The sequence below is a fragment of the Neolamprologus multifasciatus genome, chromosome 3 (assembly GCF_963576455.1).
Source record: "Neolamprologus multifasciatus chromosome 3, fNeoMul1.2, whole genome shotgun sequence".
In the NCBI taxonomy this organism is placed as follows: Eukaryota; Metazoa; Chordata; class Actinopteri; order Cichliformes; family Cichlidae; genus Neolamprologus; species Neolamprologus multifasciatus.
The window spans coordinates 18,465,740-18,492,253 of NC_140441.1; the positions used below are offsets into that span (position 1 = coordinate 18,465,740).

The following is a 26,514-nucleotide window of genomic DNA, read 5'->3' on the forward strand; positions in this document are numbered from 1 at the left end:
TCCAACAACCACGACTGCAGCTCCAACAACCACAACTCCCGCTCCAACAACCACGACACCAGCTTCAACAACCACAAATGCCGCACCAACAACCACGATGCCAGCTCCAAAAACCACAAATGCTGCACCAACAACCACAACACCTGCTCCAACAACCACAACTGCAGCTCCAACAACCACAACAGCCGCACCAACAACCACGACGGCATCTCCAACAACAGCGACTGCAGCTCCAACAACCACAAATGAGGCTCCAACAACCACGACTGCAGCTCCAACAACCACAACTGCAGCTCCAATATCAACAAGCGCCGCACCAACAACCACGACTGCAGCTCCAACAACCACAACTCCCGCTCCAACAACCACAACACCAGCTTCAACAACCACAAATGCCGCACCAACAACCACGACGGCAGATCCAAAAACCACAAATGCCGCACCAACAACCACAACTGCCGCTCCAACAACCACAACACCCGCTCCAACAACCACGACTGCAGCTCCAACAACCACAACACCCGCTCCAACAACCACAACACCCGCTCCAACAACCACGACTGCAGCTCCAACAACCACGACGGCCGCACCACCTACCACGACTGAAGCTCCAACAACCACAACGGCCGCTCCAACAACCACAACACCCGCTCCAACAACCACAACTGCAGCTCCAACAACCACTACAACAGCCGTACCAACAGCCACGACTGCAGCTCCAACAACCACGACAGCTGCACCAACTAATACGATTGCAGCTCCAACAACCACAACTGCAGCTCCAACAACCACAACAGCCGCAACAACAACCACAGCTGCAGCTCCAACAACCACAACACCCGCTGCAAGAACCACGACCGCATCTCCTACAACCACAACAGCGGCATCAACAACCACGACTGCAGCTCCAACAACCACAACCGCCGCACCAACAACCACGACTGCAGCTCCAACAACCACAACTCCCGCACCAACAACCACGACACCAGCTTCAACAACCACAAATGCCGCACCAACAACCACGACGCCAGCTCCAAAAACCACAAATGCTGCACCAACAACCACAACACCCGCTCCAACAACCACAATGCCAGCTCCAAAAACCACAAATGCTGCACCAACAACCACAACACCCGCTCCAACAACCACGACTGCAGCTCCAACAACCACGACGGCCGCACCACCTACCACGACTGCAGCTCCAACAACCACAGCAGCCGCACCAACAACCACGACTGTAGCTCCAACAATCACAACAGCCGTTCCAACAACCACAACACCCGCTCCAACAACCACAACGGCAGCTCCAACAACCACAACAGGCGCACCAACAACCACGACTGCAGCTCCAACAACCACAACAGCCGCACCAACCACCACAGCTAGATATGTTGTTTTCCGATCCATAGGAAGCCAATTTACAGTGGACCTGTTGAATTCGGCGTCTGAAGCTTTTAAAAATCGAGCTACATCAATCAAGAAAGAGGTAATTTTTCACTGTTGTCTAATGCAACGCTGCGTGCCTTCTTTGTGGAAGGCAAAATCAAGGTTGTTTCTTAGGAATACCCATTAAAACACAAAATACTTTTTAAAACAACCAAAAACAAGTCAACTAGATAACCTTTGCTTCCAACCCTTTAAAACTTTAAAACACTTTTTACTAAGCTTTATACATCAAGTTTTTTTAAGCTTATATTTCTGGAGTCTTTTTTTAAAGACTCTTTATATTTGAATAAGGATTTTCAGTGATGAAGTTTAAGAAACACAAATACAGATTCTCTTTCACTCAACTGTCTACTGTCTTTTGCATCGCAAACTCATGCATTGAACCTGACTTTATTGCATTTATTCCACATTAAACACACTACATTTCTCGCCATGAGTGAGGAAGAAACACTTCAAAACTGCGTTTAGTATTTTAAGTACTATAATTTAAAAGGCTTTGAATCTCTGACACAAAAAAATCCACATGCATGGTTTATACAAAAGGGTAGCACAGTGGATTGTTGGTAAGCGCTGTTTCTTCCTGGCAAAAAAAGTTGGACTCTGGGATCTTTTTGTGTGGAAATTCCATGTTCTCTTTATTTAAACATGGGTTCTCTAAAAGGACTCTGGCATACTACAGTCTAAAGACATGTTAGGGAGATTACTTGGTAATTCTAAATTGCCCATACCATTGTATCTTGAAAGGTTTCAAAGCTTTCATATTTTGTCATTTTACAGCCTCATTTCAAAATGGATTATATATCATTTTCACCTCAAAGTTCTACGAACAATACCTCATTATGACAAAAGTATTCACAGTCTTTCGCAGGTGTCTATTTGGGTGTAAATGGTAGTCTTCCTTTCTGTGATAGCCATGTGACAAGCTGGCAGGTGGCTAACACAGATGTGATTGTTGTTGGGTATACCTTGCCACTCAAGCTATTGTAGCTGGAAAAAGTGTATGGATGGTTTCTGGAAATTCTGATCAAGTATTCAAGATTGAATTCAAAGTATAACATGCAGTGAAATGTAACCTCGACTTTTGCAAAAGCGGGAGGCGAGGAAGAACATTATATATTATATACATTAGGTGAATGTGCAGTAGTAGCATTGTATGCAGCAAGCAGGTGAATTCTGTAAATTAAGTGAATTAAATAAGAATACACAATGTGAACATATTTAAAATTAAAAAAGAATTTGAAATGTACATTGGGCCGGTGTAGAAGCTTCTCTTGAGTCTCTCTGTCCTTCCCCGGATGATGCGGAACCTTCTGACAGATTTCAGAAGTTGCAACAGTTTGTTGCCAGGATGGGATGGGTCCTTCAGTATCTGCACTGCTTTTGTCCGGCGTCTCCTGGTGTAGGTGTCCTAAAGTGGAGGGAGAGATCCTGCAGCAGCATTCTGCTGTACGGATCACTCTCTGAAGAGCTTTTTGGTCTGCACCCTTTCCACTGGAGCTCCACTGATGATAATGGCTTGTAGTCTGTGCTGACTCCTTCCGAAGTCCATCACCAGCTCCTTGGTCTTGCCAACGTTCAGCTGGAGATGGTTATCCTGGCACCATGATGCCAGATTCTTCACTTTATCCATGTAGGCCGCCACATCATTGTTGGAGATGGCGCCCAACTCCACTGTGTCGTCAGCAAACTTCACAATGGTGTTGGAGCCATGGGTGGCCACACAGTCTGAAGTATAGAGGGAGTAGAGCAGTGGCGAGAGGACACATTGCTGTGGTACTCCTGTGTTTATGGTGATGTTGTTAGAGACACATCTGCCCACCCTCACCACCTGAGTTCTGCCAGTGAGGATGTCCAACACCCATCCACACAGACAGCTGTTGAGTCCTAGATCCCTCAGCTTTGTGAACAGTCTGCTGGGCACTATTTTGTTAAACACTGAACTGTAATCAACAAACAGCATTCTCACATAGTTACCCTGTTTCTTGTCCACGTGGCTGAGGGTAGTGTGCAGGATTTGGGCAATGGCATCCTCTGTGGATTTGTTGGGTTGGTAGGCGAACTGAAGTGGATCTGTGATGTCTGGGATGGAGAGGAGATTATGTTCTTCAGCAGCCTCTCGAACACCTTTATTACTAATGAGGTCAGTGCAACTGGTCGGTAATCGTTCAGGGATAAGCGTTTGCAGTTCTTGGGCACAGGGATGATGGTGGATCTTTTGAAGCATGTGGGGACCACAGACTTTGCCAGGGACTCGTTGAAGATGGAAGTGAACACACGTGCTAGCTGGTTAGCACAGCAGCGCAGCAGGCGGCCAGTGATGATGTCTGGCCCCGCCGCTTTCCTTGTGTTCAGTCTCCTCAATGCCGCTCCGAAGTCGTGCTCTGCGATGCAGATCACCGATCTCTCGCTGATGACGTCACTGTCCGCGTTTGTCTGGGGGTAGTTAGCATTAGCCACTTGGCTGACCTCGTTAAGGGCGTAGAACTGGTTCAGCTCGTGAGTGCAGAGTAGGCGTTGATCGGCGCAGTGTCCCTGGCTTTGTAGTTCGTAATGGTGCGTAGTCCGTGCCACATACTCCGTGTGTCGCCCTGGTGGAAGCGAGACTCCACGCCCTCCCAGTACTGGCGTTTGGCATCTCTCACCGTATGAGGCTGCTTTGTAGGCGCTCATATCGCCAGTGGTGAGACCCGCGTTGTAGGTGGCGGTCCTGGCGTTCACTGCAGTGCGGATCGATCTGTCCACCCACGGTTTCTGGTTCGGGAATGTGGTGACTCTCGCAGTGGGGATAATCTCGTCCGCTAGAATGTTGACGAAGCATACTGCTACTTCCATAAACTCGTTCATGTCGACTGCGCATACTCTGAACATGTCCCAGTCTACGTCGTTGAGTGCATCCTGTAGCGTAGCTTCTGATTGGGCAGACCAACATTTCACCTCCCTCATGGTTACTTCATCCATCCGTATGTTTTGTTTATACTGGAGAATGAGGAAGATGGTGTTGTGGTCAGACTTCCCAAAAGCCAAATGTGAGACAGCTTTGTAGCCCTACTTGTATGGCGTGTAGCAGTGGTGCAAAATTCGATCCGCCCTCGTCGGACATGAGACATGCTGGTAGAAGTTCAGCATGACTTGTCCGAGATTCGCTTTATTAAAGTCTCCTACTACAATGAGGGCTGCGCCCGGGTCCTTGTTTTGAAACGAACTCAGCACATCATGTAGTTCGGACAAAGCCATACCAATGCCCGCTTGGGGTGGGATGTAGACCACCATGGCGGTGACCGAGGTGAACTCACGGGGCAGAAAGAAAGGGCGGCACTTAATGCTCAGGATTTCCAGCAGCCGCTGGCGAGCAGCAAGCAGCCGCTGGAGAGAGTAGAAATGCTCCTGGCATCACAACACTTTTTGTTTACCATGAAACACACTCCTTCACCTTTGGTTTTGTTTGACTCTGCCGTTCTGTCCACGCGGAGCACAAAGAATGAATCCGACGGAGTTATGGCCTGGTCCGGCACGGTGGGGGTCAGCCATGTCTCTGTGAGCGCAGAATGTTGCAGTCCCTTATGTCATGTTGGAAGGTGACTCTTGCTCTGAGGTCATCGAGCTTGTTCTCCAGCGATTGCACGTTGGCCAGTAGGATACTGGGCAGTGGTGCGGGATGCACCTGCTGTCTTAGTCTGTTCCGAACGCTAGCGTGTTTTCCCCCGGCGCTTCTTTGTTCTACACCTCGGGTGAGCGGCTCGTCCTTTGTTGTTGACTGCGCCGCGTAGTATCTCAGGCGGCCAGGATGGGTCGAGTTTAAAAGTGTCCAAGATTAAATGTGCAAACTTTGTCACCGATGTTTACAAGTGATCTTCTGTCGTTGACTATAAAACTAGAGGATTTGGGGATGTAAACCAGAGCAAAAAATAAGTAAACAACTAAAAAGGTGCATAGTCTGAGCGGAGCGGTCAGGAAGGCATCTGGACGTGGCCGTGCCATCTTTGATCAAAATGATTGACAAAATATTGTTCTTTTTCATATGTGTTATAGACAGTGTTGTTGTTAATGTATGTTTGGGGGCGTTGCACCCAGAACCTTCAGAGGTTTTTTAGGGTTCTCCCTACCAGAATGTTATGTGTGGGACAGTTTTCCTGTATGTGAGCGACTAGCTGTGGTTGTTTCAAAAAGTGGTCAGTAAACATCCTAAAACTGGCACTTGAGTTTCCAAGAATTTTAATCCTGAGGTTATCACACCTTTTTGGTGACGAGGATAAAAGCCGAACGCGGACAGTTTTGAGTTTTTGCTACAGATTTTGCAGTTGGACTACCGCTTCGCATCTATGGCTACGATCAGATCGCTCACGGAGTTTGCCGAGGGAGACAGCGACTGGATTGAATATGTCGAGAGACTGGAACACTTCTTCTTGGCAAACGACATTTCGGATGAAGGAAAAAAAAGGTCAGTTCTTCTCAGTGCGTGTGGAGCGAGGACCTACAAGTTGATACGTAACCTGATGACGCCTCGGAAACCCGGGGACTTCAGTTTCAAAGAACTGGTGACGTTGGTGCAAAATCATCACTGCCTGAAACCCTCCGTGATTGTTCAGCGGTTCAAATTCCACACTCATTCACGCAAGCCCGGAGTTTTGGTGGCTGTGTATGTGACATAGCTGAAACAGCTATCGGAGCACTATTTGATTTTCCTTTGCCTCACTATAACAATGACTCTCACCATCAGCAAGAGACTTAATATTTACATTAAACACAACTGAATTGAGCTCCTTGACACAGGGCTCCAAAAAACACTTAGTTTCTCAAGTGGCTCATTTAACAAAGGAAAAAAAGAAATTATATTGCTGATCTTAAAGGACAGGTTAAGCCATGAGGCATCACGAGGATAAAAATTCATATCGCAAGTCCTGTCTTTGGACTGAACCATCAAAACTACTCACTATAGAGGGAAAGTTCTTGGATTTGCTCTTTTAATCCGTCTCCTTTTTAGATATTTTGCTGCACAATTTGTCACTTATACAAACAGATAAACATTGTTTTAAGAAAATCACTTTGTGACTGCAGATTGAACCTGCTTACAAAAGGGAATTTGCTTCTTCGTTTCGCTACTTGGCCGTTGTCAACTTCAGGTAATTTCATTATTTTGACATTTGATGTTAAGAGCACTGACCTAAAGCCCTAAATATTCAAAAACTATAATTTTTGTTTCATTTAAAGTCCAGGATCAGTCATCAACACCATGGAGCTTCAATTTGAGTCATCGGTTCCAAATGACAATGACATTAGCAATGTTTTGATCACTCAAGCCTCAAATGTGACAGGTTTTGACATTGACACAACCTCCATCACTGTCAGTGAAACTGATCCAACTACTACAACTACAGCTCCAACTACTACAACTACAGCAACAACAACCACAAAAGAACCAACAACAACCATGACTGCAGCTCCAACAACCACAACAGCCACACCAACAACCACGACTGCAGCGCCAACAACCACAACAAGCGCACCAACAACCACGACTGCAGCTCCAACAACCACAACAGCCGCACCAACAACCACAACTGCAGCTCCAACAACCACAACACCCGCTCCAACAACCACAACAGCCGCACCAACAACCACGACTGCAGCGCCAACAACCGCAACACCCACTCCAACAACCACAACAGCAGCACAAACAACCACAACTGCAGCGCCAACAACCACAACAAGCGCACCAACAACCACGAATGCAGCTCCAACAACCACAACAGCAGCACCAACAACCACAACTGCAGCTCCAACAACCACAACACCCGCTCCAACAACCACAGCTGAAGCTCCAATAACCACAACACCCGCTCCAACAACCACAACAGCCGCACAAACAACCACGACTGCAGCGCCAACAACCGCAACAAGCGCACCAACAACCACGACTGCAGCTTCAACAACCACAACTGCAGCTCCAACAACCACGACTGCAGCTCGAACAACCACAACAAGCGCACCAACAATCACAACTGCAGCTCCAACAACCACGACTGCAGCTCCAACAACCACAACAGCCGCACCAACAACCATGACTGCAGCTCCAATGACCACAACATCCGCACCAACATCCACAACAGCCGCATCAACAACCACAACAGTCGCACCAACAACCACGACTGCAGCTCCAACAACCACAACAGTTGCACCAACAACCACGATTGCAGCTCCAACAACCACAACAAGCGCACCAACAATCATAACTGCAGCTCCAACAACCACGACTGCAGCTCCAACGACCACAACATCCGCACCAACATCCACGACAGCCGCATCAACAACCACAACAGTCACACCAACAACCACGACTGCAGCTCCAACAACCACGACAGTCGCACCAACAACCACGATTGCAGCTCCAACAACCACAACAGTCGCACCAACAACCACGACTGCAGCTCCAACAACCACAACAGCCGCACCAACAACCACTACTGCAGCTCCAACGACCACGACTGCAGCTCCAACAACCACAACAGCAACACCAACAACCCCGACTGCAGCTCCAACAACAACAACAGCCGCTCCAACAACCACAACTGAAGCTCGAACAACCACAACAGCCGCTCCAACAACCACAACTTCAGCTCCAACAACCACAACAGCGGCACCAACAACCCCAACTGCAGCTCCAACAACTACAACTGCAGCTCCAACGACCACGACTGCAGCTCCAACAACCACAACAGCAACACCAACAACCCCGACTGCAGCTCCAACAACAACAACAGCCGCTCCAACAACCACAACTGAAGCTCGAACAACCACAACAGCCGCTCCAACAACCACAACTTCAGCTCCAACAACCACAACAGCGGCACCAACAACCCCAACTGCAGCTCCAACAACTACAACTGCAGCTCCAACAACCACGACTTCAGCTCCAACAACCACAACACCCGCTCCAACAACCACGACTGCAGCTCCAACAACCACGACTGCAGCTCCAACGACCACAACATCCGCACCAACATCCACAACAGCCGCACCAACAACCACAACAGTCGCACCAACAACCACGACTGCAGCTCCAACAACCACAACAGCAACACCAACAACCCCGACTGCAGCTCCAACAACAACAACAGGCACACCAACAACCACGACTGCAGCTCCAACAACCACAACAGCCGCTCCAACAACCACAACTTCAGCTCCAACAACCACAACAGCGGCACCAACAACCCCAACTGCAGCTCCAACAACTACAACTGCAGCTCCAACAACCACGACTTCAGCTCCAACAACCACAACAGCAACACCAACAACCACAACTGCAGCTCCAACAACAACAACAGGCACACCAACAACCACGACTGCAGCTCCAACAACCACAACATCCGCACCAACAACCACGACTGAAGCTCCAACAACCACAACACCCGCTCCAACAAACACAACAGCCGCACCAACAACCACGACTTCAGCTCCAACAACCACAACACCCGCTCCAACAACCACAACAGCCGCACCAACAACCACGTCTTCAGCTCCAGCAACCACAACACCCGCTCCAACATCCACAACTGCAGCTCCAACAACCACAACAGCGACACCAACAACCCCAACTGCACCTCCAACAACAACAACAAGCGCACCAACAACCACGGCTGCAGATCCTACAACCACAACAGCCGCACCAACAACAACAAGTGCAGCTCCAACAACGACAACAGGCACACCAACAACCACGACTGCAGCTCCAACAACCACAGTAGCCGCACCAACAACCACAACTGAAGCTCCAACAACCACAACAGCCACACCAACAACCACAACTACAGCTCCAACCACCACAACAGCCGCACCAACAACCACGACTGCAGCTCCAACAACCACAACAGTCGCACCAACAACCACGATTGCAGCTCCAACAACCACAACAGTCGCACCAACAACCACAACTACAGCTCCAACAACCACAACTGCAGCTCCAACAACCACAACAGTCGCACCAACAACCACGACTGCAGCTCCAACAACCACGACTGCAGCTCCAACAACCACACCAGCTGCACCAACAACCACGACTGCAGCTCCAACAACCACAACAGCTGCACCAACAACCACAACTGCAGCTCCAACAACCACAACTGCAGCTCCAACAACCACAACAGCCGCACCAACAACCACGACTGCAGCTCCAACGACCACAACATCCGCACCAACAACCACGATTGCAGCTCCAACAACCACAACAGTCGCACCAACAACCACGACTGCAGCTCCAACAACCACAACAGCCGCACCAACAACCACGACTGCAGCTCCAACGACCACAACATCCGCACCAACATCCACGACAGCCGCACCAACAACCACAACAGTCGCACCAACAACCACGACTGCAGCTCCAACAACAAGAACAGGCACACCAACAACCACAACTGCAGCTCCAACAACTACGACTGCAGCTCCAACAACCACGACTGCAGCTCCAACAACCACAACAGCCGCACCAACAACCACGACTGCAGCTCCAACGACCACAACTTCAGCTCCAACAACCACAACAGCGGCACCAACAACCCCAACTGCAGCTCCAACAACTACAACTGCAGCTCCAACGACCACGACTGCAGCTCCAACAACCACAACAGCAACACCAACAACCCCGACTGCAGCTCCAACAACAACAACAGCCGCTCCAACAACCACAACTGAAGCTCGAACAACCACAACAGCCGCTCCAACAACCACAACTTCAGCTCCAACAACCACAACAGCGGCACCAACAACCCCAACTGCAGCTCCAACAACTACAACTGCAGCTCCAACAACCACGACTTCAGCTCCAACAACCACAACACCCGCTCCAAAAACCACGACTGCAGCTCCAACAACCACGACTGCAGCTCCAACGACCACAACATCCGCACCAACATCCACAACAGCCGCACCAACAACCACAACAGTCGCACCAACAACCACGACTGCAGCTCCAACAACCACAACAGCAACACCAACAACCCCGACTGCAGCTCCAACAACAACAACAGGCACACCAACAACCACGACTGCAGCTCCAACAACCACAACAGCCGCTCCAACAACCACAACTTCAGCTCCAACAACCACAACAGCGGCACCAACAACCCCAACTGCAGCTCCAACAACTACAACTGCAGCTCCAACAACCACGACTTCAGCTCCAACAACCACAACAGCAACACCAACAACCACAACTGCAGCTCCAACAACAACAACAGGCACACCAACAACCACGACTGCAGCTCCAACAACCACAACATCCGCACCAACAACCACGACTGAAGCTCCAACAACCACAACACCCGCTCCAACAAACACAACAGCCGCACCAACAACCACGACTTCAGCTCCAACAACCACAACACCCGCTCCAACAACCACAACAGCCGCACCAACAACCACGTCTTCAGCTCCAGCAACCACAACACCCGCTCCAACATCCACAACTGCAGCTCCAACAACCACAACAGCGACACCAACAACCCCAACTGCACCTCCAACAACAACAACAAGCGCACCAACAACCACGGCTGCAGATCCTACAACCACAACAGCCGCACCAACAACAACAAGTGCAGCTCCAACAACGACAACAGGCACACCAACAACCACGACTGCAGCTCCAACAACCACAGTAGCCGCACCAACAACCACAACTGAAGCTCCAACAACCACAACAGCCACACCAACAACCACAACTACAGCTCCAACCACCACAACAGCCGCACCAACAACCACGACTGCAGCTCCAACAACCACAACAGTCGCACCAACAACCACGATTGCAGCTCCAACAACCACAACAGCCGCACCAACAACCACAACTACAGCTCCAACAACCACAACTGCAGCTCCAACAACCACAACAGTCGCACCAACAACCACGACTGCAGCTCCAACAACCACGACTGCAGCTTCAACAACCACACCAGCTGCACCAACAACCACGACTGCAGCTCCAACAACCACAACAGCTGCACCAACAACCACAACTGCAGCTCCAACAACCACAACTGCAGCTCCAACAACCACAACAGCCGCACCAACAACCACGACTGCAGCTCCAACAACCACAACATCCGCACCAACAACCACGACTGCAGCTCCAACAACCACAACAGTCGCACCAACAACCACGACTGCAGCTCCAACAACCACAACAGCCGCACCAACAACCACGACTGCAGCTCCAACGACCACAACATCCGCACCAACATCCACGACAGCCGCACCAACAACCACAACAGTCGCACCAACAACCACGACTGCAGCTCCAACAACAAGAACAGGCACACCAACAACCACAACTGCAGCTCCAACAACTACGACTGCAGCTCCAACAACCACGACTGCAGCTCCAACAACCACAACAGCCGCACCAACAACCACGACTGCAGCTCCAACGACCACAACATCCGCACCAACATCCACGACAGCCGCACCAACAACCACAACAGTCGCACCAACAACCACGACTGCAGCTCCAACAACAACAACAGGCACACCAACAACCACAACTGCAGCTCCAACAACTACGACTGCAGCTCCAACAACCACGACTGCAGCTCCAACAACCACAACAGCTGCACCAACAACCACGACTGCAGCTCTAACGTCCACAACATCCGCACCAACATCCACAACAGCCGCACCAACAACCACAACAGTCGCACCAACAACCACGACTGCAGCTCCAACAACCACAATAGCAACACCAACAACCCCGACTGCAGCTCCAACAACAACAACAGCCGCTCCAACAACCACAACTGAAGCTCGAACAACCACAACAGCCGCTCCAACAACCACAACTTCAGCTCCAACAACCACAACACCCGCTCCAACAACCACGACTGCAGCTCCAACAAACACGACTGCAGCTCCAACAACCACAACAGTCGCACCAACAACCACGACTGCAGCTCCAACAACAACAACAGGCACACCAACAACCACAACTGCAGCTCCAACAACTACGACTGCAGCTCCAACAACTACGACTGCAGCTCCAACAACCACAACAGCCGCACCAACAACCACGACTGCAGCTCCAACAACAACAACAGCCACTCCAACAACCACAACTGAAGCTCCAACAACCACGACTGCAGCTCCAATGACCACAACATCCGCACCAACATCCACAACAGCCGCACCAACAACAACAACAGTCGCACCAACAACCACGACTGCAGCTCCAAAAACCACAACAGCAACACCAACAACCCCGACTGCAGCTCCAACAACAACAACAGGCACACCAACAACCACGACTGCAGCTCCAACAACCACAACAGCCGCTCCAACAACCACAACTTCAGCTCCAACAACCACAACAGCGGCACCAACAACCCCAACTGCAGCTCCAACAACTACAACTGCAGCTCCAACAACCACGACTTCAGCTCCAACAACCACAACAGCAACACCAACAACCACAACTGCAGCTCCAACAACAACAACAGGCACACCAACAACCACGACTGCAGCTCCAACAACCACAACATCCGCACCAACAACCACGACTGAAGCTCCAACAACCACAACACCCGCTCCAACAACCACAACAGCCGCACCAACAACCACGACTGCAGCTCCAACAACCACAACACCCGCTCCAACAACCACAACAGCCGCACCAACAACCACGTCTTCAGCTCCAGCAACCACAACACCCGCTCCAACATCCACAACTGCAGCTCCAACAACCACAACAGCGACACCAACAACCCCAACTGCACCTCCAACAACAACAACAAGCGCACCAACAACCACGGCTGCAGATCCTACAACCACAACAGCCGCACCAACAACAACAAGTGCAGCTCCAACAACGACAACAGGCACACCAACAACCACGACTGCAGCTCCAACAACCACAACAGCCGCACCAACAACCACAACTGAAGCTCCAACAACCACAACAGCCACACCAACAACCACAACTACAGCTCCAACCACCACAACAGCCGCACCAACAACCACGACTGCAGCTCCAACAACCACAACAGTCGCACCAACAACCACGACTGCAGCTCCAACAACCACAACAGTCGCACCAACAACCACAACTACAGCTCCAACAACCACAACTGCAGCTCCAACAACAACAACAAGCGCACCAACAACCACGACTGCAGCTCCAACAACCACAACGCCCGCACCAACCACCACAGCTAGATATGTTGTTTTCCGATCCATAGGAAGCCAATTTACAGTGGACCTGTCGAATTTGGCGTCTGGAGCTTTTAAAAATCGAGCTACATCAATCAAGAATCAGGTAATTTTTCACTGTTGTCTAATGCAACGCTTTGTGGAAGGCAAAATCAAGGTTGTTTCTTAGGAATACCCATTAAAACACAAAATACTTTTTAAAACAACCAAAAACAAGTCAACTAGATAACCTTTGCTTCCATCCCTTTAAAATTTTAAAACACTTTTTACTAAGTTTTATACAAAAAGGTTTTTTAAGCTTATATTTCTGGAGTCTTTTTTTACTGGTGGCAAAGCACTTTATATTTGAAGAAGGATTTTCAGTGATGAAGTTTAACAAACGCAGATACAGATTCTCTTTCACTCAACTGTCTACTGTCTTTTGCATCTCAAACGCATGCATTAAACCTGATTTTATTGCATTTATTCAACATTAAACACATTACATTTCTCTCCCCGAGTGAGGAAGAAACACTTCAAAACTGCGTTTAGTATTTTAAGTACTATAATTTAAAAGGCTTTGAATCCCCGACACAAAAAAATCCACATGCATGGTTTATACATTTATTCTCAGTCTTTCGCATGTGTCTATTTCAGTGTAAATGGTAGTCTTCCTCTTTGTGATAGCTGGCACGTGGCTAACACAGATGTGGTTGTTGTTGGGTATACCTTGCCTCTCATGCTATTGTAGCTGGAAAAAGTGTATGGATGGTTTCTGGAAATTCTGATCAAGTATTCAAGATTCAGTTCAAGGTTCAAGATTCTTTATTCGTCATATACATAGTTATACAAGTATAACATGCAGTCAAATGTAACCTGATATGCTCCTCGACTTATGCAAAATTGGGGGAGAGGGGGAACGAGGAAGAACATTATATATTATATACATACATTAGGTGAATGTGCAGTAGCAAGCAGGTGAATTCTGTAAATTAAGTGAATTAAATAAGAATAGACAATCTGAACATTTTACAAAATAGACAATATGAACATATTTAAAATTAAAAAAGAATTTGAAATGTACATTGGGCCGGTGTAGAAGCTTCTCTTGAGTATCTCTATCCTTGCCTGGATGATGTGGAACCTTCTGCCGGATTTCAGAAGTTGGAACAGTTTGTTGCCAGGATGGGACGGGTCCTTCAGTATCGGCACTGTTTAGTCCGGCATCTCCTGGTGGAGGTGTCCTGAAGCGGAGGGAGAGCAATCCTGCAGCAGCGTTCTGCTGTACAGATCACTCTCTGAAGAGCATTTTGGTCCTTAACACAGCTGTTCCCAAACCAGGACGTGATGTTCTGTGTGAGGATGTTCTCCACAGCACCTGCATAGAAAGTCCCGATGATCTCTGGCGAGACCCTGAACTTCCTCAGTTGTCGGAGGTAATACAGGCGCTGCCTAGCCTTTTTGGTCTGGACCTGAATGTGGGTAGACCATGTCAGGTCTAAGCAGATGTGGACACAGAGACTGCACCCTTTCCACTGGAGCTCCACTGATGGTAATGGCTTGTAGTCTGTGCTGACTCCTTCCGAAATCCACCACCAGATCGTTGGTCTTGCCAACGTTCAGCTGGAGATGGTTATCCTGGCACCATGATGCCAGATTCTTCACTTCATACATGTAGGCCGCCTCATTGTTGCTGGAGATGGCGCCCAACTCCACTGTGTCATCAGCAAACTTCACAATGGTGTTGGAGCCATGGGTGGCCACACAGACACGTTGCTGTGGTGCTCCTGTGTTGATGGTGATGCTGTTAGAGATGCATCTGCCCACCCTCACCACCTGAGTTTTACCAGTGAGGAAGTCCAACACCTATGCACACAGACAGCTGTTGAGTCCTAGATCCCTCAGCTTTGTGAACAGTCTGCCGGGCACTATTTTGTTAAACACTGAACTTTAATCAACAAACAGCATTCTCACATAGTTACCCTGTTTCTTGTCCACGTGGCTGAGGGTAGTGTAAAAGATGTTGGCAATGGCATCCTCTGTGGATCTGTTGGGACAGTAGGCAAACTGGTGCGGATCTGTGGTGTCTGGGATGGAGGAGGAGATTATGTTCTTCAGCAGCCTCTCGAACAGTTTTATTACTTCATGACTGGCCGGTAATCCTTCAGGGATGAGGGTTTGCAGTTCTTTGGCACAGGGATGATGGTGGATCTCTTGAAGCATGGGGGGAACACAGACTTTGCCAGGGACTCGTTGAAGATGGAAGTGAACACACGTGCTAGCTGGTCAGCACAGCAGACGGCCAGTGATGCTGTCTAGCCCCGCCGCTTTCCTTGTGTTCAGTCTCCTCAGTGCCGCTTGGACGTCGTGCTCCGCGATGTTGATCACCGATCTCTCGGTGATGACATCACTGTCCTCGGTTGTCAGGGGGTAGTTAGCATTAGCCACTTGGCTGACCTCATTAAGGGCGTTGAACTGGTTCAGCTCGTTGGTGAATGCAGAGTCGGCATTGATCGGCGCAGTGTCCCTGGCTTTGTAGTTCGTAATGGTGCGTAGTCCGTGCCACATACTCCGTGTGTCGCCCTGGTGGAAGCGAGACTCCACACGCACCCGGTACTGGCGTTTGGCATCTCTCAACGTATGAGGCCGCTTTGTAGGCACTCATATCGCCAGTGGTGATCCTCCCCTCGTCGTACACGAGACATGCTGGTAGAAGTTCAGCATGACTTGTCCGAGATTCGCTTTATTAAAGTCTCCTGCTACAATGAGGGCTGTGCCCGGGTCCTTGTTTTGAAATGAACTCAGCACATCAGAACTCAGCACATCATGTAGTTTGGACAAAGCCATGCCGATGCCCACTTGGGGTGGGATGTAGACCAACGTGGCGGTGACCGAGGTGAACTGACAGGGCAGATAGAAAGGGCGGCACTTAATGTTCAAGAATTCCAGATGTGGCGAGCAGCCGCTGGAGAGAGTAGAAATGCTCCAGGCATCACACCACTTTCTGTTTACCATGAAACACACTCCTTCACCTTTGGTTTTGTTTGACTCTGCCGTTCTGTCTGCACGGAGCACAAAGAATGAATCCGACGGAGTTGTGGTCTGGTCCGGCACGGTGGGGGTCATCCAATTCTCCATCAGCACAGAATGTTGCAGTACCTTATGTCATGTTGGAAGGTGACTCTTGCTCTGAGGTCATCGAGCTTGTTTTCCAGCGATTGTACGTTGGCCAGTAGGATGCTGGGCAGTGGTGCGCGATGCGCGTGCTGTCTTAGTCTGTTTCGAACGCCAGTGCGTTTCTCCCGGCGCTTATTTGTTCTACGCCTCGGGTGAGTGGCTCGTTCTTTGTTGTTGACTGCGCTGCGTAGTATCTCAGGCGGCCAGGATGGGTCGGGTTTAAAAGTGTCCAAGATTAAATGTGCAAACTTGTCATATATAATATAATATAATATAATATAATATAATATAATATAATATAATAACGACTAAAAAGGTAAACACAACTGAATTGAGTTTCTTGGCATAGGGCTCCAAAAAATTTGTTTCTCAAGTGGCTCATTTAACAAAGAAAAAAAAAAGAAATTGTACTGCTGATCTTAAAGGACAGGTTAAGCTAGACCTTCCCAAAGTGTTGGGCCCGCCCCCTAGGGGGGGCGCACAGCCATTGCAGTAGACAACACTTGGACACTGCTAGCACGGGACGCCTACACAAACGCAAAACAGGAGATAAAGCACAGCTGAATATATTTCCAAACCAACGTCATTCTAAACCAAAGACTGGAAAATATGGTGAAGCATATCTTCCCTTTGGTTTCACCTGCACAAGTGCCAAGGTAACTCTCCCCTGCAGAATTGGTTTTCCCTTCGTCGGGAGCACGCGCTGGGCTCTTCAAATCACAGACAAACAGTATCCCACATTCTTGATTTTTAGTTCACAAACACTTGTTGTAATGACTAACTACTCCTGACATTTTGGAGATGTTAGCTCTGTATACAGTAAAGTTACAGTGGGATACAAATAATATCAGGCTGATCCTGCCACAATTTGTTCCCCCTGTCTAAATCATGGACAAACAGTATCCCACAGTTGTTTATATTTTTAGACCCATTTTGCACAAAGAGGCATTTTTTGAAAAATGAATTGGTAGCAATGTTGAATATTATTACACAGGAAAAAAACAACTACATGTAAAATAATTACACCGTGAAACCTCTGCCTTTCTAAATAGAGGGACAGTAACTGCGTGTGTATATGTAAGTGTGTAAAACCTGAAGATAGAGACAAAATACTGTTAATCTGACTGTCTGCCATTCTGCAATTCATCTCATGTAAACAAAAACGTGGCACACAGCGTGACGTGAAAAAAGGCACATACCTTTGACGTTGCGTGACGAACTCTGTATTCCTCGTCCACACATAAACGCAAAAAAGGAGTTTTAAAAAATCGCAGTTTTCGGTGATTCGAAACGCTGTTTGCATGTGGATGAAACAGCTGCGTTTTCAAAAATCCCCCTGTAGGTGTGGACGTAGGGTAAAAGAGTTAGTAGTTTATTTTCTTACTACCTGTAATGTATTGCAGATTGCTTGTATTTGCTTAATTGTTCACTAAATGTTTGAGGTGTGAAACAAACCGCAATGGAGCAAAATATGGGTGTGTGTGGATGGAGGTTGTGTTTGTGCGCGCGGAGGGGGGGGGGCGCGAACATTTTTCTTGTAAAACAAAGGGGGGGCAAGCAAAAAAAGTTTGGGAACCACTGGGTTAAGCCATGAGACATCACAAGGAAAAGAAATTCATATCGCAAGTCCTGTTTTTGGACTACACCATCAAAACTACTCACTATAGAGGGAAAGTTCTTAGATTTGCTCTTTTAATCTGTCTCCTTTTTACATATTTTGCTGCACAATTTGTCACTTATACAAACAGATAAACATTGTTTTAAGAAAATCACTTTGTGACTGCAGATTGAACCTGCTTACAAAAGGGAATTTGGTTCTTCGTTTCGCTACTTGGCCGTTGTCAGCTTCAGGTAATTTCATTATTTTGACATTTGATGTTAAGAGTACTGACCTAAAGCCCTAAATATTCAAAAACTATAATTTTTGTTTCATTTAAAGTCCAGGATCAGTCATCAACACCATGGAGCTTCAATTTGAGTCACCGGTTCCAGATGACACTGATATTAGCAATGTTTTGATCACTCAAGCCTCAAATGTGACAGGTTTTGACATTGAGACAACCTCCATCACTGTCAGTGAAACTTATCCAACAACTGCAACTGCAGCTACAACTACTGAATCTACCACTACAACTGCAGCACCAACAACCACAACAGCCGCACCAACAACCACAACTGCAGCTCCAACAACCACAACAGCCGCACCAACAACCACGACTGCAGCTCCGACAACCACGACTGCAGCTCCAACATCCACAACAGCCGCTCCAACAGCCACAACTGCAGCTCCAACAACCACAACAGCCGCACCAACAACCACGACTGCAGCTCCGACAACCACGACTGCAGCTCCAACAACCACAACTGAAGCTCCAACAACCACGAGTGCAACTCCAACCACCACAACAGCCACTCCTACAACCACGACTGCAGCTCGAACAACCACAACACCCGCTCCAACAACCACAACTACTGCTCCAACATCAACCACCACCGCACCAACAACCACGACTGCAGCTCCAACAACTACAACTGCAGCTCCAACAACCACAACAGCCGCACCATCAACCACGACTGCAGCTCCAACAACCACAACACCCGCTCCAACAACCACGACTGCAGCTCCAACAACCACGACTACAGCTCCAACAACCACTACACCTGCTCCAACAACCACTACACCTGCTCCAACATCAACAACCCTTGCACCAACAACCACGACTGCAGCTCGAACAACCACGACTGCAGCTCCAACAACCACAGCAGCTGCACCAACAACCACGACTGCAGCTCCAACAACCACAACAGCAGCAACAACAACCACAACAAGCGCACCAACAACCACAACAGCAGCAACAACAACCACAACAGCCGCACCAACAACCACGACTGCAGCTCCAACAACCACGACTGCAGCTCCAACAACCACCACAGGCGCACCAACAACAACGACTGCAGCTCCAACAACCACAACAGTCGCAAAAACAACCACGACTGCAGCTCCAACAACTACAACTGCAGCTCCAACAACCACAACAGCCGCACCAACAACCACGACTGCAGCTCCAACAACCACAAAACGCGCTCCAACAACCACGACTGCAGCTCCAACAACCACTACACCTGCTCCAACAACCACTACACCTCCTCCAACATCAACAACCATTGCACCAACAACCACAACATCCGCACCAACAACCACGACTGCAGCTCGAACAACCACGACTGCAGCTCCAACAACCACAACAGCAGCAACAACAACCACAAAAAGCGCACCAACAACCACAACAGCAGCAAAAACAACCACAACAGCCGCTCCAACAACCACGACTGCAGCTCCAACAACTACGACTGCAGCTCCAACAACCACAACAGCCGCACCAACAACCACTACTGCAGCTCCAACAACCACAACAGTCGCACCAACAACCACGGCCGCAGCTCCAACAACTACGAATGCAGCTCCAACAACCACAACAGTCGCACCAAAAACCACAACTGAAGCTCCAACAACCACAACACCCGCTCCAACAACCACAACTACTGCTCCAACATTAACAACCACCACACCAACATCCACGACTGCAGCTCCAACAACTACGACTGCAGCTCCAACAACCACAACAGCAGCACCAACAACCACAACAGCCTCACCAACAAGCACGACTGCAGCTCCAACAACCACTACACCTGCTCCAACAACCACTACACCTGCTCCAACATCAACAACCACCGCACCAACAACCACAACAGCTGCACAAACAACCACGACTGCAGCTCCAACAACCACGACTGCAGCTCCAACAACCACATCAACCGCACCAACAACCACAACTGAAGCTCCAACAACCACGACACCCGCTCCAACAACCACGACTGCAGCTCAAACAACCACGACTGCAGCTCCAACAACCACAACACCCGCTCCAACAACCACGACTGCAGCTCCAACAACCACAACAGCAGCAACAACAACCACAACAGCCTCACCAACAAGCACGACTGCAGCTCCAACAAACACGACTCCAACTCCAACAACCACCACAGGCGCACCAACAACAACAACTGCAGCTCCAACAACCAGGACTGCAGCTCCAACAACCACCACAACAGCCGCACCAACAACCACGACTGCAGCTCCAACAACCACAACTGCAGCTCCAACAACCACAACAGCCGCACCAACAACCACGACTGCAGCTCCAACAACTACGACTGCAGCTCCAACAACCACGACTGCATCTCCAACAACCACAATACCCGCTCCAACAACTACTGCTCCAACATCAACAACCACCGCACCAACAATCACGACTACAGCTCCAACAACTACGTCTGCAGCTCCAACAACCATAACAACCACAACAACAACCACAACTGCAGCTCCAACAACCACAACAACAGTAACAACAACAACAACAGCCGCACCAACAACCACAACAGCAGAACCAACAACCATGACTGCAGCTCCAACAACCACAACACCCGCTCCAACAACCACGACTGCAGTTCCAACAACCACGACTGCAGCTCCAACAACCACTACACCTGCTCCAACAACCACTACACCTGCTCCAACATCAACAACCATTGCACCAACAACCACGACTTCAGCTCGAACAACCACGACTGCAGCTCCAACAACCACAACAGCAGCAACAACAACCACAACAGCAGCAAAAACAACGACAACTGCAACTCCAACAACCACGACTGCAGCTCCAACAACCACGACACCTCCTCCAAGAACCACTCCATCTGCTCCAACAACCACGACTGCAGCTCCAACAACCACAACAGCAGCAACAACAACCACAACAAGCGCACCAACAACCACAACAGCAGCAACAACAACCACAACAAGCGCACCCACAACCACGACTGCAGCTCCAACAACCACAACAAGCGCACCCACAACCACGACTGCAGATCCAACAACCACGACAAGCACACCAACAACCACAACGGCAGCTCCAACAACTACAACAGCCGCACCAACAGCCACGACAGCCGAACCAAAAACCACAACACCCGCTCCAACATCAACAACCCTTGCACCAACAACCACGACTGCAGCTCGAACAACCACAACAGCCGCACCAACAACCACGACTGCAGCTCCAACAACCACAACAGCCGCACCAACAACCACAACTGCAGGTCCAACAACCACAACAGCCGCACCAACAACCACGACTGCAGCTCCAACAACCACAATAGCCGCACCAATAACCACAACTGCAGGTCCAACAACCACGACTGTAGCTCCAACAACCACGACTGCAGCTCCAACAACCACAACAGCTGCACCAACAACCACGACTGCAGCTCCAACAACCACAACAGCCGCTCCAACAACCACTACACCTGCTCCAACAACCACTACACCTGCTCCAACATCAACAACCACCGCACCAACAACCACAACAGCTGCACAAACAACCACGACTGCAGCTCCAACAACCACGACTGCAGCTCCAACAACCACATCAACCGCACCAACAACCACAACTGAAGCTCCAACAACCACGACACCCGCTCCAACAACCACGACTGCAGCTCAAACAACCACGACTGCAGCTCCAACAACCACAACACCCGCTCCAACAACCACGACTGCAGCTCCAACAACCACTACACCTGCTCCAACAACCACTACACCTGCTCCAACATCAACAACCATTGCACCAACAACCACAACATCCGCACCAACAACCACGACTGCAGCTCCAACAACCACAACAGCAGCAACAACAACCACAACAGCCTCACCAACAAGCACGACTGCAGCTCCAACAACCACGACTGCAGCTCCAACAACCACCACAGGCGCACCAACAACAACGACTGCAGCTCCAACAACCACGACTGCAGCTCCAACAACCACCACAACAGCCGCACCAACAACCACGACTGCAGCTCCAACAACCACAACTGCAGCTCCAACAACCACAACAGCCGCACCAACAACCACGACTGCAGCTCCAACAACCACAACTTCAGCTCCAACAACCACAACAGCGGCACCAACAACCCCAACTGCAGCTCCAACAACTACAACTGCAGCTCCAACAACCACGACTTCAGCTCCAACAACCACAACAGCAACACCAACAACCACAACTGCAGCTCCAACAACAACAACAGGCACACCAACAACCACGACTGCAGCTCCAACAACCACAACATCCGCACCAACAACCACGACTGAAGCTCCAACAACCACAACACCCGCTCCAACAAACACAACAGCCGCACCAACAACCACGACTTCAGCTCCAACAACCACAACACCCGCTCCAACAACCACAACAGCCGCACCAACAACCACGTCTTCAGCTCCAGCAACCACAACACCCGCTCCAACATCCACAACTGCAGCTCCAACAACCACAACAGCGACACCAACAACCCCAACTGCACCTCCAACAACAACAACAAGCGCACCAACAACCACGGCTGCAGATCCTACAACCACAACAGCCGCACCAACAACAACAAGTGCAGCTCCAACAACGACAACAGGCACACCAACAACCACGACTGCAGCTCCAACAACCACAGTAGCCGCACCAACAACCACAACTGAAGCTCCAACAACCACAACAGCCACACCAACAACCACAACTACAGCTCCAACCACCACAACAGCCGCACCAACAACCACGACTGCAGCTCCAACAACCACAACAGTCGCACCAACAACCACGATTGCAGCTCCAACAACCACAACAGTCGCACCAACAACCACAACTACAGCTCCAACAACCACAACTGCAGCTCCAACAACCACAACAGTCGCACCAACAACCACGACTGCAGCTCCAACAACCACGACTGCAGCTTCAACAACCACACCAGCTGCACCAACAACCACGACTGCAGCTCCAACAACCACAACAGCCGCACCAACAACCACAACTGCAGCTCCAACAACCACAACTGCAGCTCCAACAACCACAACAGCCGCACCAACAACCACGACTGCAGCTCCAACAACCACAACAGCCGCACCAACAACCACGACTGCAGCTCCAACAACCACAACAGTCGCACCAACAACCACGACTGCAGCTCCAACAACCACAACAGCCGCACCAACAACCACGACTGCAGCTCCAACGACCACAACATCCGCACCAACATCCACGACAGCCGCACCAACAACCACAACAGTCGCACCAACAACCACGACTGCAGCTCCAACAACAAGAACAGGCACACCAACAACCACAACTGCAGCTCCAACAACTACGACTGCAGCTCCAACAACCACGACTGCAGCTCCAACAACCACAACAGCCGCACCAACAACCACGACTGCAGCTCCAACGACCACAACATCCGCACCAACATCCACGACAGCCGCACCAACAACCACAACAGTCGCACCAACAACCACGACTGCAGCTCCAACAACAACAACAGGCACACCAACAACCACAACTGCAGCTCCAACAACTACGACTGCAGCTCCAACAACCACGACTGCAGCTCCAACAACCACAACAGCTGCACCAACAACCACGACTGCAGCTCTAACGTCCACAACATCCGCACCAACATCCACAACAGCCGCACCAACAACCACAACAGTCGCACCAACAACCACGACTGCAGCTCCAACAACCACAATAGCAACACCAACAACCCCGACTGCAGCTCCAACAACAACAACAGCCGCTCCAACAACCACAACTGAAGCTCGAACAACCACAACAGCCGCTCCAACAACCACAACTTCAGCTCCAACAACCACAACACCCGCTCCAACAACCACGACTGCAGCTCCAACAACCACGACTGCAGCTCCAACAACCACAACAGTCGCACCAACAACCACGACTGCAGCTCCAACAACAACAACAGGCACACCAACAACCACAACTGCAGCTCCAACAACTACGACTGCAGCTCCAACAACTACGACTGCAGCTCCAACAACCACAACAGCCGCACCAACAACCACGACTGCAGCTCCAACAACAACAACAGCCACTCCAACAACCACAACTGAAGCTCCAACAACCACGACTGCAGCTCCAATGACCACAACATCCGCACCAACATCCACAACAGCCGCACCAACAACAACAACAGTCGCACCAACAACCACGACTGCAGCTCCAAAAACCACAACAGCAACACCAACAACCCCGACTGCAGCTCCAACAACAACAACAGGCACACCAACAACCACGACTGCAGCTCCAACAACCACAACAGCCGCTCCAACAACCACAACTTCAGCTCCAACAACCACAACAGCGGCACCAACAACCCCAACTGCAGCTCCAACAACTACAACTGCAGCTCCAACAACCACGACTTCAGCTCCAACAACCACAACAGCAACACCAACAACCACAACTGCAGCTCCAACAACAACAACAGGCACACCAACAACCACGACTGCAGCTCCAACAACCACAACATCCGCACCAACAACCACGACTGAAGCTCCAACAACCACAACACCCGCTCCAACAACCACAACAGCCGCACCAACAACCACGACTTCAGCTCCAACAACCACAACACCCGCTCCAACAACCACAACAGCCGCACCAACAACCACGTCTTCAGCTCCAGCAACCACAACACCCGCTCCAACATCCACAACTGCAGCTCCAACAACCACAACAGCGACACCAACAACCCCAACTGCAGCTCCAACAACAACAACAAGCGCACCAACAACCACGGCTGCAGATCCTACAACCACAACAGCCGCACCAACAACAACAAGTGCAGCTCCAACAACGACAACAGGCACACCAACAACCACGACTGCAGCTCCAACAACCACAGTAGCCGCACCAACAACCACAACTGCAGCTCCAACAACCACAACAGCCACACCAACAACCACAACTACAGCTCCAACCACCACAACAGCCGCACCAACAACCACGACTGCAGCTCCAACAACCACAACAGTCGCACCAACAACCACGATTGCAGCTCCAACAACCACAACAGTCGCACCAACAACCACAACTACAGCTCCAACAACCACAACTGCAGCTCCAACAACAACAACAAGCGCACCAACAACCACGACTGCAGCTCCAACAACCACAACGCCCGCACCAACCACCACAGCTAGATATGTTGTTTTCCGATCCATAGGAAGCCAATTTACAGTGGACCTGTCGAATTTGGCGTCTGGAGCTTTTAAAAATCGAGCTACATCAATCAAGAATCAGGTAATTTTTCACTGTTGTCTAATGCAACGCTTTGTGGAAGGCAAAATCAAGGTTGTTTCTTAGGAATACCCATTAAAACACAAAATACTTTTTAAAACAACCAAAAACAAGTCAACTAGATAACCTTTGCTTCCATCCCTTTAAAATTTTAAAACACTTTTTACTAAGTTTTATACAAAAAGGTTTTTTAAGCTTATATTTCTGGAGTCTTTTTTTACTGGTGGCAAAGCACTTTATATTTGAAGAAGGATTTTCAGTGATGAAGTTTAACAAACGCAGATACAGATTCTCTTTCACTCAACTGTCTACTGTCTTTTGCATCTCAAACGCATGCATTAAACCTGATTTTATTGCATTTATTCAACATTAAACACATTACATTTCTCTCCCCGAGTGAGGAAGAAACACTTCAAAACTGCGTTTAGTATTTTAAGTACTATAATTTAAAAGGCTTTGAATCCCCGACACAAAAAAATCCACATGCATGGTTTATACATTTATTCTCAGTCTT

General features: G+C 49.5%; 3 protein-coding genes across 3 annotated transcripts in view; all 3 read left to right on the plus strand.

The window, feature by feature from the left end:
• The window catches only part of LOC146521842 (uncharacterized), a 38,301-nt gene extending 17,930 nt beyond the window's left edge, over positions 1-20,371 (plus strand). The window contains exon 3 of the mRNA XM_085154107.1: positions 19,561-20,371. Within this exon, the coding sequence (XP_085010233.1) occupies positions 19,561-20,296 (736 nt within the window). The 3' untranslated portion in view covers positions 20,297-20,371. The remainder of the gene's footprint in view (positions 1-19,560) is intronic.
• LOC146521839 (uncharacterized) overlaps positions 1-26,514 on the plus strand; it is a 121,997-nt gene that overhangs the window by 59,924 nt on the left and 35,559 nt on the right. The window lies entirely within an intron of this gene.
• Positions 684-19,553, plus strand: LOC146521844 (uncharacterized; the record flags this gene model as incomplete). Its single annotated transcript, XM_085147452.1, has 5 exons — positions 684-1,486; positions 6,502-6,566; positions 6,655-13,744; positions 18,581-18,645; positions 18,734-19,553. Coding segments are annotated over exons 1-5 (8,439 nt in total), but the record flags the coding sequence as incomplete, so codon positions are not given.